At 38.3% G+C, this 21,012-nt stretch overlaps 1 protein-coding gene across 2 annotated transcripts in view; it reads right to left on the bottom strand.

Annotated features, from left to right (window-relative positions):
- The window catches only part of SNTG2 (syntrophin gamma 2), a 280,675-nt gene that overhangs the window by 96,260 nt on the left and 163,403 nt on the right, over nucleotides 1–21,012 (bottom strand). For both annotated transcript variants that reach the window (XM_042803276.1, XM_042803277.1), the window contains 2 exons: nucleotides 12,758–12,845; nucleotides 3,954–4,045 (listed from right to left, as the gene is read on the bottom strand). In XM_042803276.1, coding sequence (XP_042659210.1) covers nucleotides 3,954–4,045; nucleotides 12,758–12,845 — 180 coding nt within the window. The remainder of the gene's footprint in view (nucleotides 1–3,953; nucleotides 4,046–12,757; nucleotides 12,846–21,012) is intronic.

Raw genomic sequence — 21,012 nt, 5'->3', positions numbered from 1 at the left:
AACCAACTAAACTAAACATACACTATCAAAATTAAATTAGAGTTCTTAAATTACATGAACACACAGAAAATCATGATTTACTCTGGTCTCACTTCACTTACTAGAACATTACTTTGAGACAACTCAGGGTAGCTGGATTTTTTTTAAGAAGAGAACCCACTACATTCTCCCTTTGTATTGTAACTACTGTATTATTAAATGGTGTCTTAAACAGGAATTTTTTTAATTTCCAGTCTCTTTTACTTTCACCCCCAATTTCTCCAGAGAGCTGGCCTGGACATCTAGGATATTTGGACATCTAGGAGAATATCTCTACAGTATTTTTTTCACTGCTTTATAATTAGAATCCTTCACGTAAACAAACTGTAATCACTAGCCTAGAGACCACCTCCTCAAAATGTTTTATGTTCCCCTCTGAAATTTCACATTGTGTTTAATAAACTGCTTATAAGAAACAGATGAATGTACCTTATAAACTCACTACTAATCTCTATAGCATTTGTCACAGTGCCCAAGCACAAAATAATTAGGCATGAAGAGAGCACTTCAGCTCATTTCTCTGTGTTCGAGAGAACCCTGTTAAAGTGATATAAAACAAATTACTCCGATATTATAGGTAAGGTATATATAAATCCTGAAGATGATATCACATTACATGTAACAGATGCTTCACAGCAGGGGTGATAAAGATATGTCTAAGAGAGGCAAGCTAGCACCAGAATTGAAAATGGTATAATCATATTAGGCAGAAGCACCTTGTTGTTACCATGGCTAAACTACTGTCTACAGGACACATGCTAGCTCAAGTGTCTCTGTATTATTTGATTTTCAGAGCAGACATGCTGAATGACAGCTTGGTAAAACTGGCCTAACAGTAATTCCTTACCTCTCATTCCTGTCCTCTCCTTTCCAATGTGTGCTTTTTGGAGCAGCATTTCCATTAATAGATATGCATGCATTGTCTAATACGGCATGGATCTGGCTGGGGTTAGGAAGGTACATACAGCTGCAACACAAACTTACAAGATGCAGTATTTCAAGTGAGTGAGATCTTCCTTAGCAAGGTGACATTAAAAAAGGATTTAAACATCCTTATCCTTACTGGGCAATATCACTATAGAAAAAGTCAGTTCTGCTCTTCTTTTACTGAAGAAGAGAAGGAATGCCATTTAGAGGGACCTTGAGAGGCTTGAGATGGACCCATGAAAACCTCATGAAGTTCAACAATGTTAACTGCCAGGTCCTGCACATGGGTCAGGGCAATCCCAAGCACAAATCCAGGATGGGTGATGGGTGGATTGAGAGCAGCCTTGCAGAGAAGGAGTTGGGGGTATTAGTGGATGGAAAACTGGGTATGAGCCAGCAATGTGCACTCACAGCCCAGAAAGCCAACCGTGTCCCAGGCTACAGCAAGAGAAGTGTGGCCAGCAGGTCGAGCGAGGTGACTGTGCCCCTCTACTCTGCTCTCACGAGACCCTACCTGGAGTACTGTGATCAGTTCTGGGGACCCCAACATAAAGAGGACATGGACCTGTTGGAGCAAGTGCAGGGGAGGGCCACAAAGAGGACTAGGGGGATGGAGCACCTCCCCTGTGAGGACAGGCCGAGAGAGCTGGGGTTGTTCAACCTGGAGAAGAGAAGGCTCTGGGGAGACCTTATAGTGGCCTTCCGGTACTTAAAGGGGGCTACAGGAAAGATGGGGAGGGACTCTTTATCAGGGAGTGTCATGATAGGAAAAGTGGCAATGGTTTTAAACTGAAAGAGGGGAGATTTAGGTTAGATATCAGGAAGAAATTATTTGCTGTGAGGGTGTTGAGGCACTGGCACAGGTTACCCGTAGAAGCTGTGGCTGCCCCCTCCCTGGAAGGGTTCAAGTCCAGGTTGGACGGGGCTTTGAGCAACCTGGTCTGGTGGAAGGTGTCCCTGCCCGTGGCAGGGGGGTTGGAAGTAGATGATCTTTAAGGTCTATTCCAATCCAAACCACTCTATGATTCTCTGATAAAAATGCAGATATCCAATGAAAAATAGTAGAAGCACTCATTAGCTGGTAGTTGAAACACATTTATAACTACTTCTGAAGAGCTGATCACAGATCAATTACATTCACAGCTTAGTTTGATTAAATTTTGACCGTATACCTCCAGTGGACCATCTCAAAAGCCACTCATTCCTGCTCAGAATACTTAGGATCTTCCTTTTGCATTTCAGAATAAGAATCTGGCAATTTTTCATTTTATTTCCTATGAAGGGATGAAGGGACATCATGACTTTTTTACTCAGCTAGATATAAGGTAGATTGTTTTGCTTTATTTCTGTCCTAGGTCATAGTCTCTGGTGCATACATACCCTCTCATGTGACTTTATGTCAAGCCTCAGGAAAATTAAGTGTTGTATAAAAGCAAGCTAGCACCTTAGTATTCCCCTTTTTTTACTTTCTGTGTTTCCACTTATATTTCAAGCTTATGCAGTCTTTTGTGTGCTACCTTGGAAACTAACTCTAAATTACTCTGTTGCAGTCTACAAAACTCCAGACACGTATTTATGTTTTCATAATGCTTAGAATTCTAAGTGTTCAATTCTCACAGTACAGTCATGATTATTGAAATTTATTATGGCATACGCATTCTAGCATTTAATAGGCATTAATTTCTTAAAACATGCTAATGCAATCATAGGCAATCATCTGACCATAGACCTCTTCTTAAAAAGTAAGTTCTTTGCAGAAAGGACTTTGTCTGCAGAGCACCTGGTAGACAGGCATTGCAGAATGATGGACCATGAGGACACACAGGGATTCTTTAGTAAGACAACAATACAGTGTAATTAAAAGTAATAATTATCTGGATCATTAAAAACAAGTAAACCTGAAACCTTCTTTATCTATGCTCAGTTTGGTCCTCAAGCACTAAGGTACAGGTATCAGTGCATAAAATCATATTTCTATTTATTTATTTCTCATATGTATATAAGATATTTATAATATCATAAATATATATATATATATAAAATCAGATGTATAAATGCCTTAAGGATTAGTTTAGAGAGACAGTACTCAAAAAAGTGCAAAGGTTCAGAGAAGTACAGTAAGAAGCAAATACTGACAACTTTGACCAAGTAGGAAAGAAAAGGAAAAACAGAGGAGAGGAGAAGCCTCCACTCCATTCACTGGGCATTCCTTCTGTAAAATTTAATATCCAACTGAAAAACCAAAGCTGAAATTTGTTGGGGGCTAAACAAGTTTTGAGCATGGAAGTCCATGTCCTTGTACGGCCAGTAGTTACATCTTCAATCTACATTTTTAAAAGAGCAACACTGTCACCTACTAAGACATCTTATTTTCTTTGGCTTTGGTAACTAGTATTTTTCCTGGAGAAAGGATTTTTTTTTTTTTTTTCCACAGTGCTGCAATTAATTTAATCATAGCTGTTCATCACAGAAAAAAGAACAGAATATCCTTTGGATTAAAAAAACAGACCCTTTTTTTTCCCCTCTCAAGTATGCTTTCCACTTTTATTTCTTTCTCTTTTTCTCCCCTACTTTCCTATCATGAAAGTTTGCTTCAATACTTCAACTTCAGATTATTTCCTTAATTCCATGTACATTTCAGCATCTCTAGCTGGACTAAATTCAATAGTACAATACTAAAATTCAACAAAGTATGACAAAAGTTCACATGAATTCATGCCTAAATAATGATTAAATCTTCATGTGCTCACTCCTACAAGCTTCTCAGTTGCCTCAGAGTAAGAACCTAGCAGCCCAGGATGCCATGTTGGCTACTTTGTAAGTAGAAAATTTTACCGTATATGCACTTAAAAATCAATCAAACAAACAAACAAGAAAACAACAACAAAAGTAGGATAGTCTTCCAGTCCTACACTAGCATTTTGAAGCTCAGAATGGCAAGAGAACTTATATAGCTTACACCATGTTTTTATTATTCATTTGCTTACAGTGTTAGTTGAGTTTCCATTTAAATGTAAGCCACTGTCAAAGAGAGGTGATGAAGCTCCACTGCTGTGATCACTGGATGGTCCAGGGGAACCTGGAAATAAGATAATGAAAAATAATTGCTTATGTGAAAAATATGTATCAGGCAACATCTATTCCAGCTGTAAAACACAGGAAGAATTTTTAATATAAATCACCAAACGAAGCCAGAAGTACTACTTGCATTTTAGAATGACAGCCAATAAAATGTCCATATGTTATAATTTATGCCTAGAAAGAAAAAAAAATAGGTAAATATAAATTTATAGAGGCTGTGCTCACGCAAACTGCTTGTATACTTCATTGTTTGCAGGATTGCTGACTGGAAAATGAGGAACATAATCCTCATTTTTAGAAAGGGAAAGAAAGAAGACCCAGGGAGCTAAAGGCCAGTCAGTCTCTCTTCTGTACGTATCAAGATAATGGAACTGTTCCTCCTGGAAACTATGCTAGGGCACATGGAAAAAACAGAGGTCATTGGTGACAGCGAACATGGTTTCAGTATGGGCTAATTGTGCCTGATGGATCTGGTGGCCCTGTGAAACAGGGTTATAGCATTGGTGGATAAGGGAAGAGCAATTGACGTCATCTATCTGGATTTGTGCAAAGCATTGGACACTGTCCCCCACGACATCCTTGTCTCTAAATTGGAGGAGAAACATGGCATTGATGGATGGATCAATCAGTGGATAAGGACTTGGCTGGATGGTTGCACTCAGAGAGTTGTGGTCAGCAGCTTGATATCCGAGCGGAGAGCAGTGATGAGCGGTGTTCCTCAGGGGATGGTATTGGGACTGGTGCTGTTTACCTTCTTTGTTGGTGACATGGGCAGTGGGATCGGGTGCACTCTCAGCAAGTCTGCCAATGACACCAAGCTGTGTGGTGCAGTTGACAAGCCGGAGGGAAGGGATGCCATCCACAGGGGCCTGGACAGTCATGAGACATGGGCCCATGAAAACCTCATGAAGTTCAACAATGTTAACTGCCAGGTCCTGCACATGGGTCAGGGCAATCCCAAGCACAAATCCAGGATGGGTGATGGGTGGATTGAGAGCAGCCTTGCAGAGAAGGAGTTGGGGGTATTAGTGGATGGAAAACTGGGTATGAGCCAGCAATGTGCACTCACAGCCCAGAAAGCCAACCGTGTCCCAGGCTACAGCAAGAGAAGTGTGGCCAGCAGGTCGAGCGAGGTGACTGTGCCCCTCTACTCTGCTCTCACGAGACCCTACCTGGAGTACTGTGATCAGTTCTGGGGACCCCAACATAAAGAGGACATGGACCTGTTGGAGCAAGTGCAGGGGAGGGCCACAAAGAGGACTAGGGGGATGGAGCACCTCCCCTGTGAGGACAGGCCGAGAGAGCTGGGGTTGTTCAACCTGGAGAAGAGAATGCTCTGGGGAGACCTTATAGTGGCCTTCCGGTACTTAAAGGGGGTCTACAGGAAAGATGGGGAGGGACTCTTTATCAGGGAGTGTCATGATAGGAAAAGTGGCAATGGTTTTAAACTGAAAGAGGGGAGATTTAGGTTAGATATTAGGAAGAAATTATTTGCTGTGAGGGTGTTGAGGCACTGGCACAGGTTACCCGTAGAAGCTGTGGCTGCCCTCTCCCTGGAAGGGTTCAAGTCCAGGTTGGACGGGGCTTTGAGCAACATGGTCTAGTGGAAGGTGTCCCTGCCCGTGGCAGGGGAGTTGGAAGTAGATGATCTTTAAGGTCTCCCAAATGAAATCATTTTATGTTTCTATGCTCCTATGATCAAGGCTTTTTTTTCACTGAGAATTAGATAGTCAAATCCTAGTAAGAAATTCAGTTACACAAATACCATTAATTTAAATAATAAATTTCCTATTGATTGTTGAAAGTCTCACCTTAGAGTATAAGCATGGACTGTCTTTATGAACAAAGCTAATTAGAAACTCTCAGGCAAGTACTAACTGTACACATACATACACTCATTAATGAATATATCTCTTTCTTGAAATGCCAATTACTTCCAATAATGATGTACCTTTTGAAACTGAGAAATTAAAAGCAGTCATTGTGAAATTTTATACTATGTTAATATGCTAAGATTGCAAAGTTATATTCTTCAAGTTATCTCTTCCTTTATCAGTTATGCATCATGATTCCACTTCACTAGTTCAAGTGACTCCATGAAAGCTTAATAGTTTTGTAACATACAAGAATGGAAACAGCAGAGAGTCACATGATCGTGTAATTTTTGCTTAAATGTAAAATGTTAACATATAGCACCAAGAATATACAATTACTGTCAAACAGCACTTGGTCTTATCAATAAAGCACATAAAATCAATTTCACAGCATTATATTCATCATCACTGAAAACTCATTTTTCCATCTGAAGAAGTCACCTGAAATTGCCTGTAAATCATTTCACATTAATAGGTCTGTCAAGTCTAACATCACAAAAGTCAAAAAGTCATTCTTAGTCATATAGTTTTGTATGTACTACTCCACATATCTGGAAGATTTAACAAAATGGAACTTAATTCAGCAAAAGCTCATTTTCTCCATGACAACTCTCTGTCAGTTCAGTGGAGAGGTGTCAGAATTCTACTCTGAATTCTGAAGTTTCAGCATGTTTTCACTTTGAGTCCTTTCTGTACAGTGTTAGACGATGTCAGAAGGAGAAACTCTTTTGCTTTGCTTGCATGGGTCTAACCCAAGTTTCAACTTTCGTAGCTAGCTACATTTTGTAGCTAGTATATATGTACAGTAAAGAACAAAAATCTGTGTTCAGACACATAGATGACCATAGTGACTTGCTGGAATAGAAGATAATTTCTATTTTTTTATAATAAAACCAATTAAATAAAAGATTTGGCATTAAATTCTCCACTGAAGAGTCTGCCTGTTGGGGAATCCCACTGTCTCCAGCAGTAGACAACCATGACAGGTCCATGAGTCAATCAGTCCAGGTCCATGAGTCAATACCCTCTCTCAGGGTATGCCACCTCCACCACTTGACTCCAAGCAAGTTCACAAGTCTTTTAGTCTGCTTCCTGCCTATTCTGCCTCACTCACTTATGGACTACTCCTTCAAGGCCTTGTTCAGCATTCTAGATGATTCCGCTGTATATCCTCAACTGCTTCCGTGGAAGGTGCAGTGCTCTCATCTCTCCAGGGAGATCCATTTGCCTCCCCACATGGCAGCCCTAGAACAATCAGGTAGTCTTTCCTCCCTGTTCTTAGAACAAAACACAATATGTACACACACGATTTGATATACATGATACAAAATATACTAACACAAAGAAATCTTGTACTATCTACTACTGTAGCCCTTGCCCAAGAGTCTTAGGTACCAATCCAAACTCTGAAACACTAGTTTGAGAAAGACTATCAAAACAAAGCGTTTATGTAAAATAAAGCAACTGCTAAAGGTAACTCTCCTGCTCCATGATGACAGTAGAGTATCCTGATGGGTACTGGTGCCAGAAAAAAGGCATTTGGTATGTTGTGAGATTTCCAGCAATCATTATTGCCTATCTGTCCTCTTATCCCACCCAAATCATAGTTATACAGCCAGACTATAAGAAATGCAAACCTATTATATGACACACTTCATCTATTTAATTTGCTTATTCTCAGTTGTGGCATTTTTTTTCTCTTGAGAAGACTGGGTTAAGAAGGATCCTGTGGGAGAGGAGAAGACCTTTGCCTGATCTTTATCTCAGCAATAGCTGAGTATGCTCAGAGAAAATCCAACAACTTACTCTGTAAGGTGAGATGGGGTCAGAGAGAAAGAGAGATAGCAAGGCTCCAGGAGCCTGCAGTTCACAAAAGAGACTGAGATGTCCCTGGGGGTAGCAAGAAAAATACAGGCAGAACTCTGAGGTAAGGGAAAGAAACTTTGTAAGGATCACAAGGGATTTTGTCGAGCTAGTAGTAACTCAAGAAATCACCAAGCTAAATAACACTAAATCTAAAGCAAGAACTCATTTGCAGTGGTACAGGTAGGATTTGTTTATAAATCTTTTTTCATTCTTTTTGACAAATTCACTGAGATTTTTCACTTTAAAACATTAGGCATTCTTCTACTTATTTTAATTAATGGATTTAATTTTAACTTTAAGCCTTAAGCTTTCTAGACCTAGAGAGGTCTCTATTAACATTCTTGTCAATGCAGAGTCCCATCAACAGGTAGCTGTTTATTTCAGTCAGTGAATTACACTAAATATCTAAATAACAAACAAAATGCCCAAAACTCAGGACAGCAGATCAATGTACAACAAGTAGTCAGCAAGATTTCATTCTTTACAACAACTTGTCTTATGATCAATATTGCTGAATGACAATGGAGTCCTCTTGTATATAAATAAAATCTTATTTATCTAACTTGCTAATTATGTCATAGACAACCTCCAACAGACAAAAAACCCATTCCAGAACAATCACAAAATTAAAATCAGAGCAAACATTCCTGGTGATTTTTAATTATACTGCAGGCTTTGCAACTTCAGAATATTCTGATAATTTGGTATAAGTATCAAAAGCAAAAATTCTTAAGAGAGCCTGTTTTAGCATAAAATGTCCTGAAGAGTCTTCCCAGTAGCAGCGAAATTTACCTAAAAGGATCCTATAAGCCCTGCTGAACTCTGGGATCAGTAACGGACTTAGCTTCAGAGAATTCTTAATGACTATACCCAAGAGTCGATGCCATAATTATTCTGTAACAGGCTAACAAATAACCCTTATAGTCACTAATAACTTCCTGACTCAGCTCCAAATAACTGAATACCTTCTTTTGGTTTCCAGAAACACAAATCTATCCTCTGTCTAGCTCACAGTGACCTTAGAGCAAGCCACAGGCCATGGGATAAGGAATCATCCTAGCCATGGAGACAGACAACCCAATGAAGCAGACAGTTAATGACCCCATTGGCCCATGCTAACTTCTGATCCAGGCATGACTGATAGTTTTTTGAGAAAGAAGCATTTGCCCTATGCAAAAGTATGCCAAGCATTCTGCAATATTTTATAAAATCGCTGATCAAATTCCCGTGGCAGAGAATATTTGCTGGCATAATTTAATTTACTATTATGGACAGTCTCATAACAGTCTAGCAAGGGCCAGGCAGTTGTATCCCAGGCAGCTGTGAAAGAGATAACGATCTCTTTGGCATACCACCCTGGGTTAGGGCTTCCTCCAAACACAGAAACAAGCAGTCTTTGTCTCATGCTTAAGTGCCAGTTAATCGGTTAATCAGTTAACCCATGCCAAATACTGTATTTGTTGTTTGCAAACCATGAAAGAGTAAAGCAACCAGAAAAATGTGGTGAGAACTGTGGGCAGATATTTCCCTGTTGTGACATTTTGTGTTTTTTCTAGTCATAGCATGAGATATTGTAGGGAAGGAAGAGGTATGAGAAGGAAGAAGTGGAGGCAAATGCTACTCCTGATGACATACTTACAAGAAATAGTAATAATACTGGTTAATAGGAAGAGGCAGTATGGTTGCATTTAAAGTGAACACACCACTGTACTAAAACTGCCAGCACAGCACCTGGTCTGAAGGTAGGGGACCATGTGCCTGAGTCTCATGGGATGCTAAGAAAGGCCAAGATATTTCAGTTTTATGCATATATGCACTGAAATCTTGCCTGCAGTGTGAGTTGAGAAGTCCTTTATTGCACAGTAGAATTTCCACTTAGCTGTTTATATGTGTCACTGATGCTTCACAACTGGAATTCCTTTTTTTGCATGGGTTTGTGAAAAGCTCTTTCTGAAACAGGGTGCTTTGTCCCACCACTGCTATTCTCCTTAACTTCAGTGTATCGCCCTAAACCAGACATATTTTCCATAATTATCTACACCTTCTTTGCTTATTTCCTTACCATAGAAATAAGTATTTATGACAAGTCACTTAACAAAGAACATCTGACTTATTTCAGCCTGTATTGGATGGCTGCACAGCATATTCTGGAGACGAGCAGGTGAGCTCTGTGCTGAGGTTCAGGTTCAATTCAGAAGGGTAATTTCTTGAGTTCCTCAGCTGTCTGATCATACTTAGCAAGTCCTTTTGTTGAGCATGTAGAAGGTGTGGGATCATGGATGGGACTGGAGAGGGTAGTATAATGTTTGCCAAAGATTTCCTCATGCTCTGTATAAAGGAGGCAAATCTAATAAGCTACACAAAATGAGTAGTTTGTATCCAAGATGTGTCTTTCATTTAAGAAGTATTGCTTCTCTGCTATGCTTGCTGATTACCTGTGATAGCTTGTCTAACATGGCACTGTCTTCCCTATTCCAAACAGGCATTCTTTGAACAACAGTAATCAGGGGCAGACTTCAAATGGTGCTAGCTGGCTACAGACCATGAAACAAGCCCTTTGAAAGAGCATGGAGATTTTTGTAAGGTGAAAGTTCCTAGTTCAAGTGTTCGTGGAGGCTGTTTACCTACAGAAGTTTCGCACACACCTCTAGTCACATGGAGATAGAAAATGATTTGGTCTCCCTGTTAATCACTGCTTTCTCTTTCCAGAAACAGCAATTTATGGAAGCAGTGCCATGATTTCAGCTTCCCAACAGGATTGGTTGCAGTGTCTCCTGGTGAGAAGGGCAACACAAGAGTCAGCTCAGTTCCTCTTCTCTCCCATGATGTACCAAGAGGGCACCAATATTCCTGGACCTGCATGAACTCCTTGTGAGGGTGGCAGGTGTCTCAAACGGAGTGCGCACTGGGTATAAGTGGCAAGGTTTTGGGAGGCAGGGTGGATCCAGGGGTGGGAGATGGTCAAGGACTGCCCTGTGCCAGACACAGCTGCTTCCAGCCATCTCCAACCGACTCACTGCAGGGCACAGCTGAGCCACTCAGTCAAGCTGGTACCACCTCTGGGAAACTATGAAAGAAAGGGCAAAATGCTGAACAGCAGAGAGAAGAGTGAGGAAAAAAGTGTGAGAGAAAGATCATATGAATCTCAAGGACAGGAAGAAGGAGAGTGCTCCAGCAGTCAGAGCAGAGATTCTCCTGCCGCCCATGGAGGTCCATATCAGAGCAGGTCTGAAGGAAGCTTGCAGCCTGCGGAGGACACATGCTTGAGCAGATTTTTCCTGAACAACTTCAGTCCATGGAGAGGACTCATACTAGAGGAGTTTGTAAAGAACTCCATCCAGTGGGAAGGACTCATGCTGGAGCAGTGTACAAGTGTGAGAAGGAAGGTGTGTCAGACAGCAATGCTGTGTACTAATCCCAACCCCTCACTCCCCATCCTCCTGCACCACCTGCAGGGGAGGTAGAGGAGTCAGAAATGAAGTCAAGCCTGGAAAAAGGGGTGAGGGGAAGGTGGTGTTTCAATTTATTTGTCTTTATTTCTCACTGATTAAGTTCATTTTAATATACAACACATTTAATTAGGTTTCTCCACATTGAGTTTATTTTGCCCATGATGGTAATTAATAAATGATCTCCCTGTCTCTATCAATAGAATGAAAACCAAGAGTTTTTTCATTCTATTTTGTCCCCAGTTTCTGTTTGAGGAAGGGGTGTGACAGAGCAGCTGGGGTGGGAGTTTGGCTCTTAGACAAGGTTAACTGACCACAAGTAATAAAGTCCAAGTGTTTATGTGATGTCAGTCAACAAGATGAGATAAAATTGCTAGCAGGACTGTCATAACTATAGATGAATATGGTCTACAACACAGAAACTACTAGTAAGACCCTGCTAGCCTGCCAAAGTCATATCTAAGCTTGGACAGTCAGACAAGGCATTATAGATATTAGCCTATAGTTGTCTGATGACCTAGGATAGAAAAGTAAGAAGACAAAATCTGAAGTTTCATTATAAGGAACACTGACCAGACGAAGATCTCCAAATGTAAATAAGATTTCTTCAAATTTAGATGCCATTTTCAAATGGGAATGATATGCAGTAAAAACTGAAATAATGGTTTTAGCATGAAACGCATAGTTCAGCTTAGTAGAGGCCTGCCAAATTTGCTTTTAATAGGTGTTAGAATCTAGATGAAACACCCTAACTACAAGAGCTAGACCTGAGACCTATGATTCTGCTAAAATCAAGAAAAATCAAGTACATATTTGAGCCCAACTTACCTAAATCCCCCAAGCAATATATATTTTAAAACTGTTTTGCTTAATTTGGAAAGAGAACCATATGTAAGATAAACTGGTGCAAAGTTATTTGGTCTGATTAAGTTAGTTAATAAATTACATACACTCTTCTACTTGCAATACTGAATTCAAGTGAGTATCTTGAATGTTTGTATCTGTTAACCAGAAGAACCAAAATTTTCCTTCATCTGCATTGTTCATAAGCAATTTACTATTGCTACCCTTAAACTACTCAATTGTCACATTGTAATTCTGCTCTCTGAGAAAAATGATCAAAATATAAAAGTGATTTATGAAATATGCAGAATTAATGTTATCCATTTGTTTGGTAAGTGTCCTGAAGATACCTTTCAGTGTGAATATATAATTCAAATGTTTGTAAACACAATTTTATTGTATTCAGGCAAAGCTTCTGTAGAAAAACTTTCAGATATCACCCATGACAGTACTTCATTTTAATGAAATTTTCAGTTTTATTTTGAATAAAATATAAAGAAGCAATCATGAGCTATGCATCATATCCTTATATGTTAAGCAATAAAGTACACGCACAATTTTATATTTCTTCCTGTAAAGCACTCAAAGATTGAATTCCTATTTCTGTCACTGTCATCTTATTATGAGAATACTACAAAGAGGAAAACAAATTACTCCTATTAGTTAATTTCCTCTTACCTAATGGGAGCTTTAAAAATGATGGAGCTTCCCTGAGGTACTGAACAGTGATGGTAACTTCATCGCCAGCATTTCGCAGTAGGTGTACCTGTCAGTGTGACAAATAACAGCTACTTTAAAACAAAGAACCACCAGTCATGGAAAGCACATTATTTACAACGAAATCAACATCTCTGTTGATCTATATGAAACTCAGTATGAACACTTCTGACTGGGAATGAAGAATAAGTTGAGGGTCAAGCCACACTAACAATGGATAAGAATAGTGAAGACCAATGGAATTATCCAAATAAATCATTTGGTGAGCAACCTGATATTGTATACCAGCTGAACACAACTTCTAGAAACAAATTCATTTTAGAAAACTGGCATAAGGTAGTAGGGAAATATGTATTTATGTAGATATAATGCATTAATTGTGTGTGTATACACATAAACAGACACACAAATAAATATTAATACATCATACATATCTAGATCTTAAGTATTTGGTTTGATTCATTTAGGTGATACATTAAGCACATTTCTCTGTTTCAAATATAGTTTTTTGTGACTGCCCTCATTATCTGTAAGTATTTGCTAACCAGAAGGAACACATGTACACATACATATGTGTATAGAGACATGTATTAAAACATCAGGATTTAATTAAAGGCATAGCACAGTACTGTGTAAGAAGCATTTCAAACACAAAACTTCAAATAACATCTTTGATAGAACTCGATTCCTATTACAGGGCAGAGGTATTCCCCAGCTGCATATCCATGACACTCAGGAAACACGTATTGCATTTGGTTTGTGTGTGCCCTGCACGCTGGGTCTGCAGCCCTGGTGAAATGGATGCTAATGCCTGTGGCCTCTAATCTGAGCACAATCAGAGCATGCATGTATCAATCAGAAAAGTAACTAACCGCAGCAAACTAACTCCTATAGATGTATTTACAGGTCTAATGTTGTATTTGCAGGAAGCTGGTGCTTGTGTTGCTTCGGACCACTATTTTAGCACAATGCAGCATTGGCCAACATCATGAGATGCAGGATTAACTCCAACATTATAACTCTTCCTCTTGTGCACATGAAATAGTGCTTCTACAGTGACTGACGTATTCACCTACATGAAAACATCAAGCTTATGCTTGATGTATATGAAAACCCAGGACAACTGAAGAAATCAAGTAAGCAGTCACACAGGCTAATAATTTTAGGCTATAAAAATATTCTGGGAAAGAGTGAGCAAGAGAATTGACCATAAAACCCCCAACACTAACACTGAAGAAAACATTGTCTGCACAGGGACATGTTCTGATTTGATTGATTAAGTGAGCAGGCATATGAATCATCCATATAAAGTATAGCTGCTGAAAGCTTACTGTTTGCTGTATCTGTAAAATCCATATATTTAATAAAGACTTACAGTGTCTGCCTCCATCCTTCTCACCCATCTTTCAGTTCATCAAACAATGACTTCCATTGCTAACAACCTGCAGTAGCACTAATGACAACAGATCAGTCCCTAGGACGGAATGATAACACTTTGCACTTATTAAATTAGGAAATCCAGCTTTGTAGGGGAGAAGCAGGAGCTTGAAACAGTCAGAGAAAGCATGTAACAGGCAGTCCGATCAGATTAGAGAACTTGAGGAATGAGGGTCCAGAAGCAAAGGGGTAGGGCATGAAACAAACAAACAAACAAAATCCAAACAAATGAAAAAAAAGAAAAGTGCCTGCAGTTTAAGCAAGTTTCCCAGAAAGGACCTGCATTTCTTTTCAAGTTCTTCCTCCCTGATGGACAGAACTGTACCTCCCTCAGGGGCCCATTTCTCTGCTCTTCTTGTTCTCTACTCCTCTACTCAAGCATTTTTACTTCCCCCCCCCCCCCCCCCCCCCCCCACCGGCTCAATCCACATTTAAGTGATTTTCTACCAAAAATACAACAGCTAGTGCTACCTACTCACCCCCAGTACTCTGATATGAGGTGTTCTACTCAAGCCAGAGATTTTGTTGACAGTTGACTACAAGAGAACCTGAGGTCTCATTGTGGAAAAAGCCATTGTGGAAAAAAACATTATGGTCATTGATTTCTGACTAAATCCTCTCAGGATAATCACTGTTGGAATAACCAGGAACCGAAGCACAACAAAATTAGAATGCTTTTTTAAGGTCACACAAGAGTGTATCAGGACTGCAAAGCAAACCAATGTGTCTTGAGTTCTAATGCATAAGAACAACTATGTGTCCTGAAATCCTCTGCCCCTTCCTTCCTGCAATATTTTAGACATTATTTATTACTTACTGAGGATTGAGAATGAGTGGCACCACTGCTGCTTCTACTCTATGTTATAAAGATATTTCCTCCCTTTATCTGCAGTCTATCATACATATAACATACATATATGATATATATATATAACAGTTTGAGATACATAAAAGCCTATTTTATATATATTAAAATAGACAACATATACATATGCAAAAATTTTATTCATGATTCAGCTATCACATTACAGTTAAATACTTCTGAAACCCTGCAGTAACTGGATGTTTTTTTTTAAATTTAGCACCTGATGTAAAGATTCCGTTTTTCTATATTATATTTAATCATAAGTTCTAGATCATCTTTAGGTGAGGTAAAGCTCAAGCATTTAAATTTAATTAACTAAATTAAACTAGAATAGAATTAGAGTATTAAAATAGAATGTTTGTTTTGTGGATTTAGCCCAGCTACTTTACACAAAATGCTCAGAAAGTCATGAAACCTGTGTCAACTCACATAAACCCTTCCTCTAAATTAATGCTTTAATATTAGTGTATTTATATAGATCTACTATCATATAATATTTGGATGCACCAGCAAGACTCAAAATGAATATTCTTGAATATAGTTCTGTTTTGGAATGCATCCATGATGAGTTGAATGGGAACTAAAAATCCATCATGTGTCTTACAGACCTTCACTATTATTCTGCCATTTATAGCTCAGCTACATATATATATATACACACACATATATACAGGTTATGCTTGCTTAGATCACAAGCTGAAACAAACTCTCATAATAGTCATATTGAAGAATATGTGAAAACATAGTTCAAACTTACATACAAAATTTTGTATGTATTTCATATATATGTATATCTCTATATAAACTGATCGAGAGATGAAAAATGCCTATAATAAAAATTGAAGAAAGTGTCAGTATATCCTTGTACATGTTTAAGTTAGATTGCAGTCACTTTTCAGTCTCTGGTTGATGAATTTGTCTTCCCAAACTTTATTAATATCCGCATTAGGACTTGAAATGAATTGATGTTCTCCTTCTAGCCCAGTCACACCACTTAATGATTTTGCACTATTTATGCTAAACTACATTGCAACAGAGCCTTAAACTACATTGCAACTACATCAAATGCTTATAAGTGCGATCAAAATGCTTCTAAAAGACAGCAAATATTTTTTTTTGCCATGCTGTACTAATAATACCACTGAATTTTGGGGCCATTGACCAACAAAGCTTAAATGGAAATATTTTCTACTATAAAGTTAACAAATAATTACTTTATTCTCTTTATAAAAAAAAGTAATTATGAATGTAGATGCAAGCACTTGAAACAGCAAATGTGCTTCACTTCACAATCCTGCACATAATCAGGTAAGGAACATTGTTATAATTTAAAAAAAAACAACCCAAAATGTTTAAATTCCTGACCCCTATATGAAAGTCGATTTGATCCCACAAGTGGAAAAACAATTGGCCTGATTCATGAAAAAAAAAATCCAAGCTCAAGCCAAGTATGTATGGCTGCAAAAATTCAACAAGTAAATATCCTGCAGGCAACCGCGCTGACATCTGCAGCATATAGCGGGGTCACAAATGCTCCAATTTGAAATTAGGAGGGTAATGCGTGCCACTTGTATGTGCGTGGGGTGCAGGTGCCCCGGGGGCTGCGGGGCCTCTGTGAGGGGAGGCCGGGGCTGCCCCGCGCCGGACACGGCCGGTTCCAGCCGGCTCTGACCCCCCCACCGCAGGGCACGGCTCGGGAAGGGGGGTAGAGGAGCTGGGAATGAAGGAGTGAAATTGAGCCTGGGAAAAAGGGGGGCGGGGAGGGAGGGGGGAAGTTGTTGGTTCATTTTTTTTAATCTCTGTTTCTCACTACCCAGATCTATTTTAATTGGCAATAAAATTAATTCATTTTCCCCAAGTTGAGTTTATGCTACCCATGATGGTAACTGGAAAGCGATCTCCCTGTCTTTATCTTCACCCATGAGATTTTTTATCATATTTTCTTCCCCCCTCCTGTTGAGGAAGGGTAGTGAGAGAGAAGCTGGGTGGGCATCCGGCTGCTGGCCAGGGCTGACCCACCACTGTGGGTTTGAGAAAGTATTTAAAATAAATAAACAAATAAATAAAAAGGAAGAAGTGCAGCAATGATATCCACATGGTCTAGGTTCAGTGAATTCAGCCTGGGTGCAACAATGGCAAAAATACTTCATACGGTAAGAAGAGAATTACACCCAGTGTATTCCCTTGCAAAGAGGAAATGTCAGAAATTCAGTATCAGTGTAGTAGGAAGTCAGAGTTGGCAAGAAATACCAGATTCTGTCACTGAACGCTGCTGTATCTTGTGATATCATTTTACTTGTCATTGTGTGGCAGGTATAGTAACGGTGACTTTAGCTTATAATCAGTGTAGCAATATCAGTATTTTGTAAACTCCAATAGATAATTTCAAACCCAACAAATATAGTCACAATACTATATTGAAATATGTAATGGGAAGAAACATAAACCAAACAAAATTATTAGAGAACTCACTTTCTTCTTCACAATTGGCTTTTTAGAAGAGTCACAAATGTGAACCATTTTAATTTTTTGACTTTGTAATAACAAGGAACCATTTTAACTTCCTAACAGAAACGTTTTGAAGAAAACTTTCAAAGACAGTGTAAGAATTGTGATTCCTCTTAATTAAGCAAAGGATGTTTGCACACAAACTTTTATATTTGTCAAGAGATGAGAGGAGACATCATGATAGACATACTGTTTAATGTACTTTTGGAATACCTTAGTAAGATATTATGAAAATAAATTAAATACAAAAACTGTATGGAACAAAACAAAACAGTAGATTAAAAACTGCTTCAGAGCATGAAATTTGATTTTTATTTCAGATTATACTTTGAAAAGGAAAGAACTCTAATATTAATGCTTTGTTTTAAAATTACCAAGCAGTAATTCCTTAAAAGATACTCATATCATATCATACTCCCCTGGAGCTACTTTGTATTCTTAGGTAGTAACTGAAGAGGTCATAGTATTGAACCATATACACACTAAGGAAAAAAACTAAAGAATTTCAGTGCTCAAAAGAAGGTATTAACAGTATGAAAGGTCACTAATAATGCAGTTCTCTGTAGTGATGAAGATTTTGCACAAGTCCAGTAAGTCCAAAAAGACAAATCCAGTACCTTTTGAGTAACACCCACTGCTGCACTGTTGCCTTACTGTAGTATTAATATAAAAGCAGAATTGTAAAAGTGAGTGGGTTTTGTTTGGTTGTTTTGTTTTGTTTTGTTTTGTTTTCAGTAGTTGATTAAATACATTTACTGCAGGTAACTGTGTGTATGCACTTACTTGTGTGTTGAAGGAGAGAAGGGCATCAAAGGAAATGCTTGCTTTTCATGCTGGCTCTAATTTGCGTATTTTGCATATCTCTAAGTATATTTGTCAAGCCAGGGTTTATTATTCTTCTTCTTTTCACATGCATTTCTCAAGAACAGAACAATGTTAAAAATATAAATAGGAGCTTCTAGATCTCACCTAAGTACAGTTCAGAGTCTGCAGAGAAAAATATGACTCATATTTTACGAAAACCAAGTGACCTTTGTTACCTCACTTTTACTGTCAACACCCATTTTAGCAAAATCCTATATACCTAACTCGGGCAGGCAAGTCAATAGCAGAATTCATAGCTGATGTGCATTCTTTTAAAATTCTGGGGCCTTGTGTTTACCGTGGCTTGCTCTAAACCTTCAAACATACCTGATCATTAATATTCACACTGCTCAGAGATTTAGACAGGGTTTTAGCTGTTTGAATCAGGTTCTGTCTTACTATAGATCAGAACTGTACCAGCAATTAAAATTGACATGGAGAATGTCTTTGATGAATGAGCTCACCCATATGGCCCTTTAGCTCAGATCTATTCCGAAAGCAGAAGTCACATCATTTGGCTTTGGCCATTTAAAAGATACAACTCGAAAGTAGCTGTTAATATTTTTTCTAGAAATTAGTAAATATTGTAGGATAAAAAGGAATCACCACCTCCAGATGTCTATCTCTAAATAAAGAAGGTCTGTATGATAACCTTACACTTTAAACATCTGAAGTTAGATGAAATTAATCCAATCTTGCATCCTAATCTTAAATGAAAATTTAAGATTAAACACCTAACTCAGACTAAAAGTCTGAAGCAAAAATTCTGAAACAAAAGGAAGTGATTCTCCTGGTGAATGTCTGATCTTGAAGTACAAGCATTTCACAAATAAAACACTTGAAATTCACACAAAGTACAAGTCTTGGGATGGACAAGTACCTGGGTAGAAGATTATGTACAGGCCTCTAATGCAGCAGGCAAACAACTAAGAAGATGTAGTGAAACATATGAAGAGAATTAGATCATAACATATAAAAAGCCCAATGAAATCTAGAGAACTGAAAGTTTAAAAAAAAATCTTAAACCCTCAGAATGAAAAAAGGAACAATAGTACTTAATACTTAAAATGCCTCTTAGACTAAAGCATGTTTGGAAGTTTTTTGGAAACTTTGTAGTTTCAGCTCAACTTGTAAAAAGAAAGAATTGTCTCAGGTATCAGAAAACTACAAGACAAAATGGCCCAATTACCAGAAAACAAACTTACAATTCTTAGATTGAATTTTTATTAAATCGTTACTGATATCTGGTATGTCAGCCATACATACTATAGTATCAAAGTGCCACTTCCAGTTCAAATACAGATACAAATATATGACTGACTGTGATTGGAAATGCATATGTTTAAGTGGAATCAGAATCTGTACAAATGCAAACATTTCTATCCAAAAGGCAGGCCTTTTCAAGCAAACAAATAGTAACAGTCTAACCCTGCAGGTTCATATTCTTCAAATATATTTGAAAATCTTTCTAGATGATAGTTAAGTGGTTGTGTTTATACAAACTCCAGTTGGCACAGATTGAGCTAAAAAGACTAACTGCAGGTTTTCCAATTTTCTCTGTCAATGTTTGCTTGTATTCATAACAAACCTACAGAGTTCTCATAAAATTATTTTGTCTGGCTAGACGTGCTTCTGAGGAGAGAGATATCAGTCAGAAAACTTCTGCCATTGTCCATTGGCAATGGTATGAAATGACAATAATGATGGACAATATTTAATGAAGGCTGTCTTCTGCTACTGAGTGCAAAAGCTAAACCAGGAGCTTTTGAGGTTATCAAGCCCAGCAGGCCATATGCTGCATTCTCTGATTTAGAAATTGTTGACAATTTGGGCACTGCTTCCTCCTTTTCTTACAACAAACTTTTTCACAATGATCCATTTATACTAAGTCTTCCTAGTGTAATACATACTTCACAAACATCCAGAGTTAATATAGGACTAAACGTAAGAAGCACTGAGAACTGCTTTTAGTGTCTACACATTCACTGATGAATTAAAAGACCTAAGTCCTAGACCCATGGACTGATCAGCTCAATGGACTGCCCTTCATTTTGGATCAAGCATAAAATTTATTTGTAATTGTCCAAATTTTCACTGTTTCAGGCTCAAAGAACTGGGGCACCTAAAAAATAAAAAACATTTATCTTTCACACTGAAATCCTTAGAGCACGTAGAAGAGCATAATGGAATAGGAAAATCTGTGGACAAAATTCAGCATCACTGCATAGTAACCCTGTATGTCACTCTTTAATGCTTTTGTTTCCACAACTCCTGAAGCATGAAAGTGCTAGTATCACTACAAAACAGCAGATCATCTTAATAGTCAGTACGCATCAGAAAGAAATTTGTGTTAGGCAAAGACCTATACCTGAACCTTCTGCACACTATCTCAGGATCCCAGCCCTTGATTCCTTGCAATTGTGCTACTGTAGAAGCCAATATTTATTCAGCACAGGTCACCATAAAATATATTCCTTTATTCAATTCTAAACACTTCCTGTACTGGAAAAAATCATTGTATCTGATGAGGGAAACATCATTT

This window comes from Tyto alba, unplaced genomic scaffold (genome assembly GCF_018691265.1).
Source record: "Tyto alba isolate M040663 unplaced genomic scaffold, T.alba_DEE_v4.0 Super-Scaffold_40, whole genome shotgun sequence".
Classification (NCBI taxonomy): Eukaryota; Metazoa; Chordata; class Aves; order Strigiformes; family Tytonidae; genus Tyto; species Tyto alba.
The sequence above is the reverse complement of the archived record's forward strand: the minus strand, read 5'-3'. Positions and strand labels throughout refer to the sequence as shown.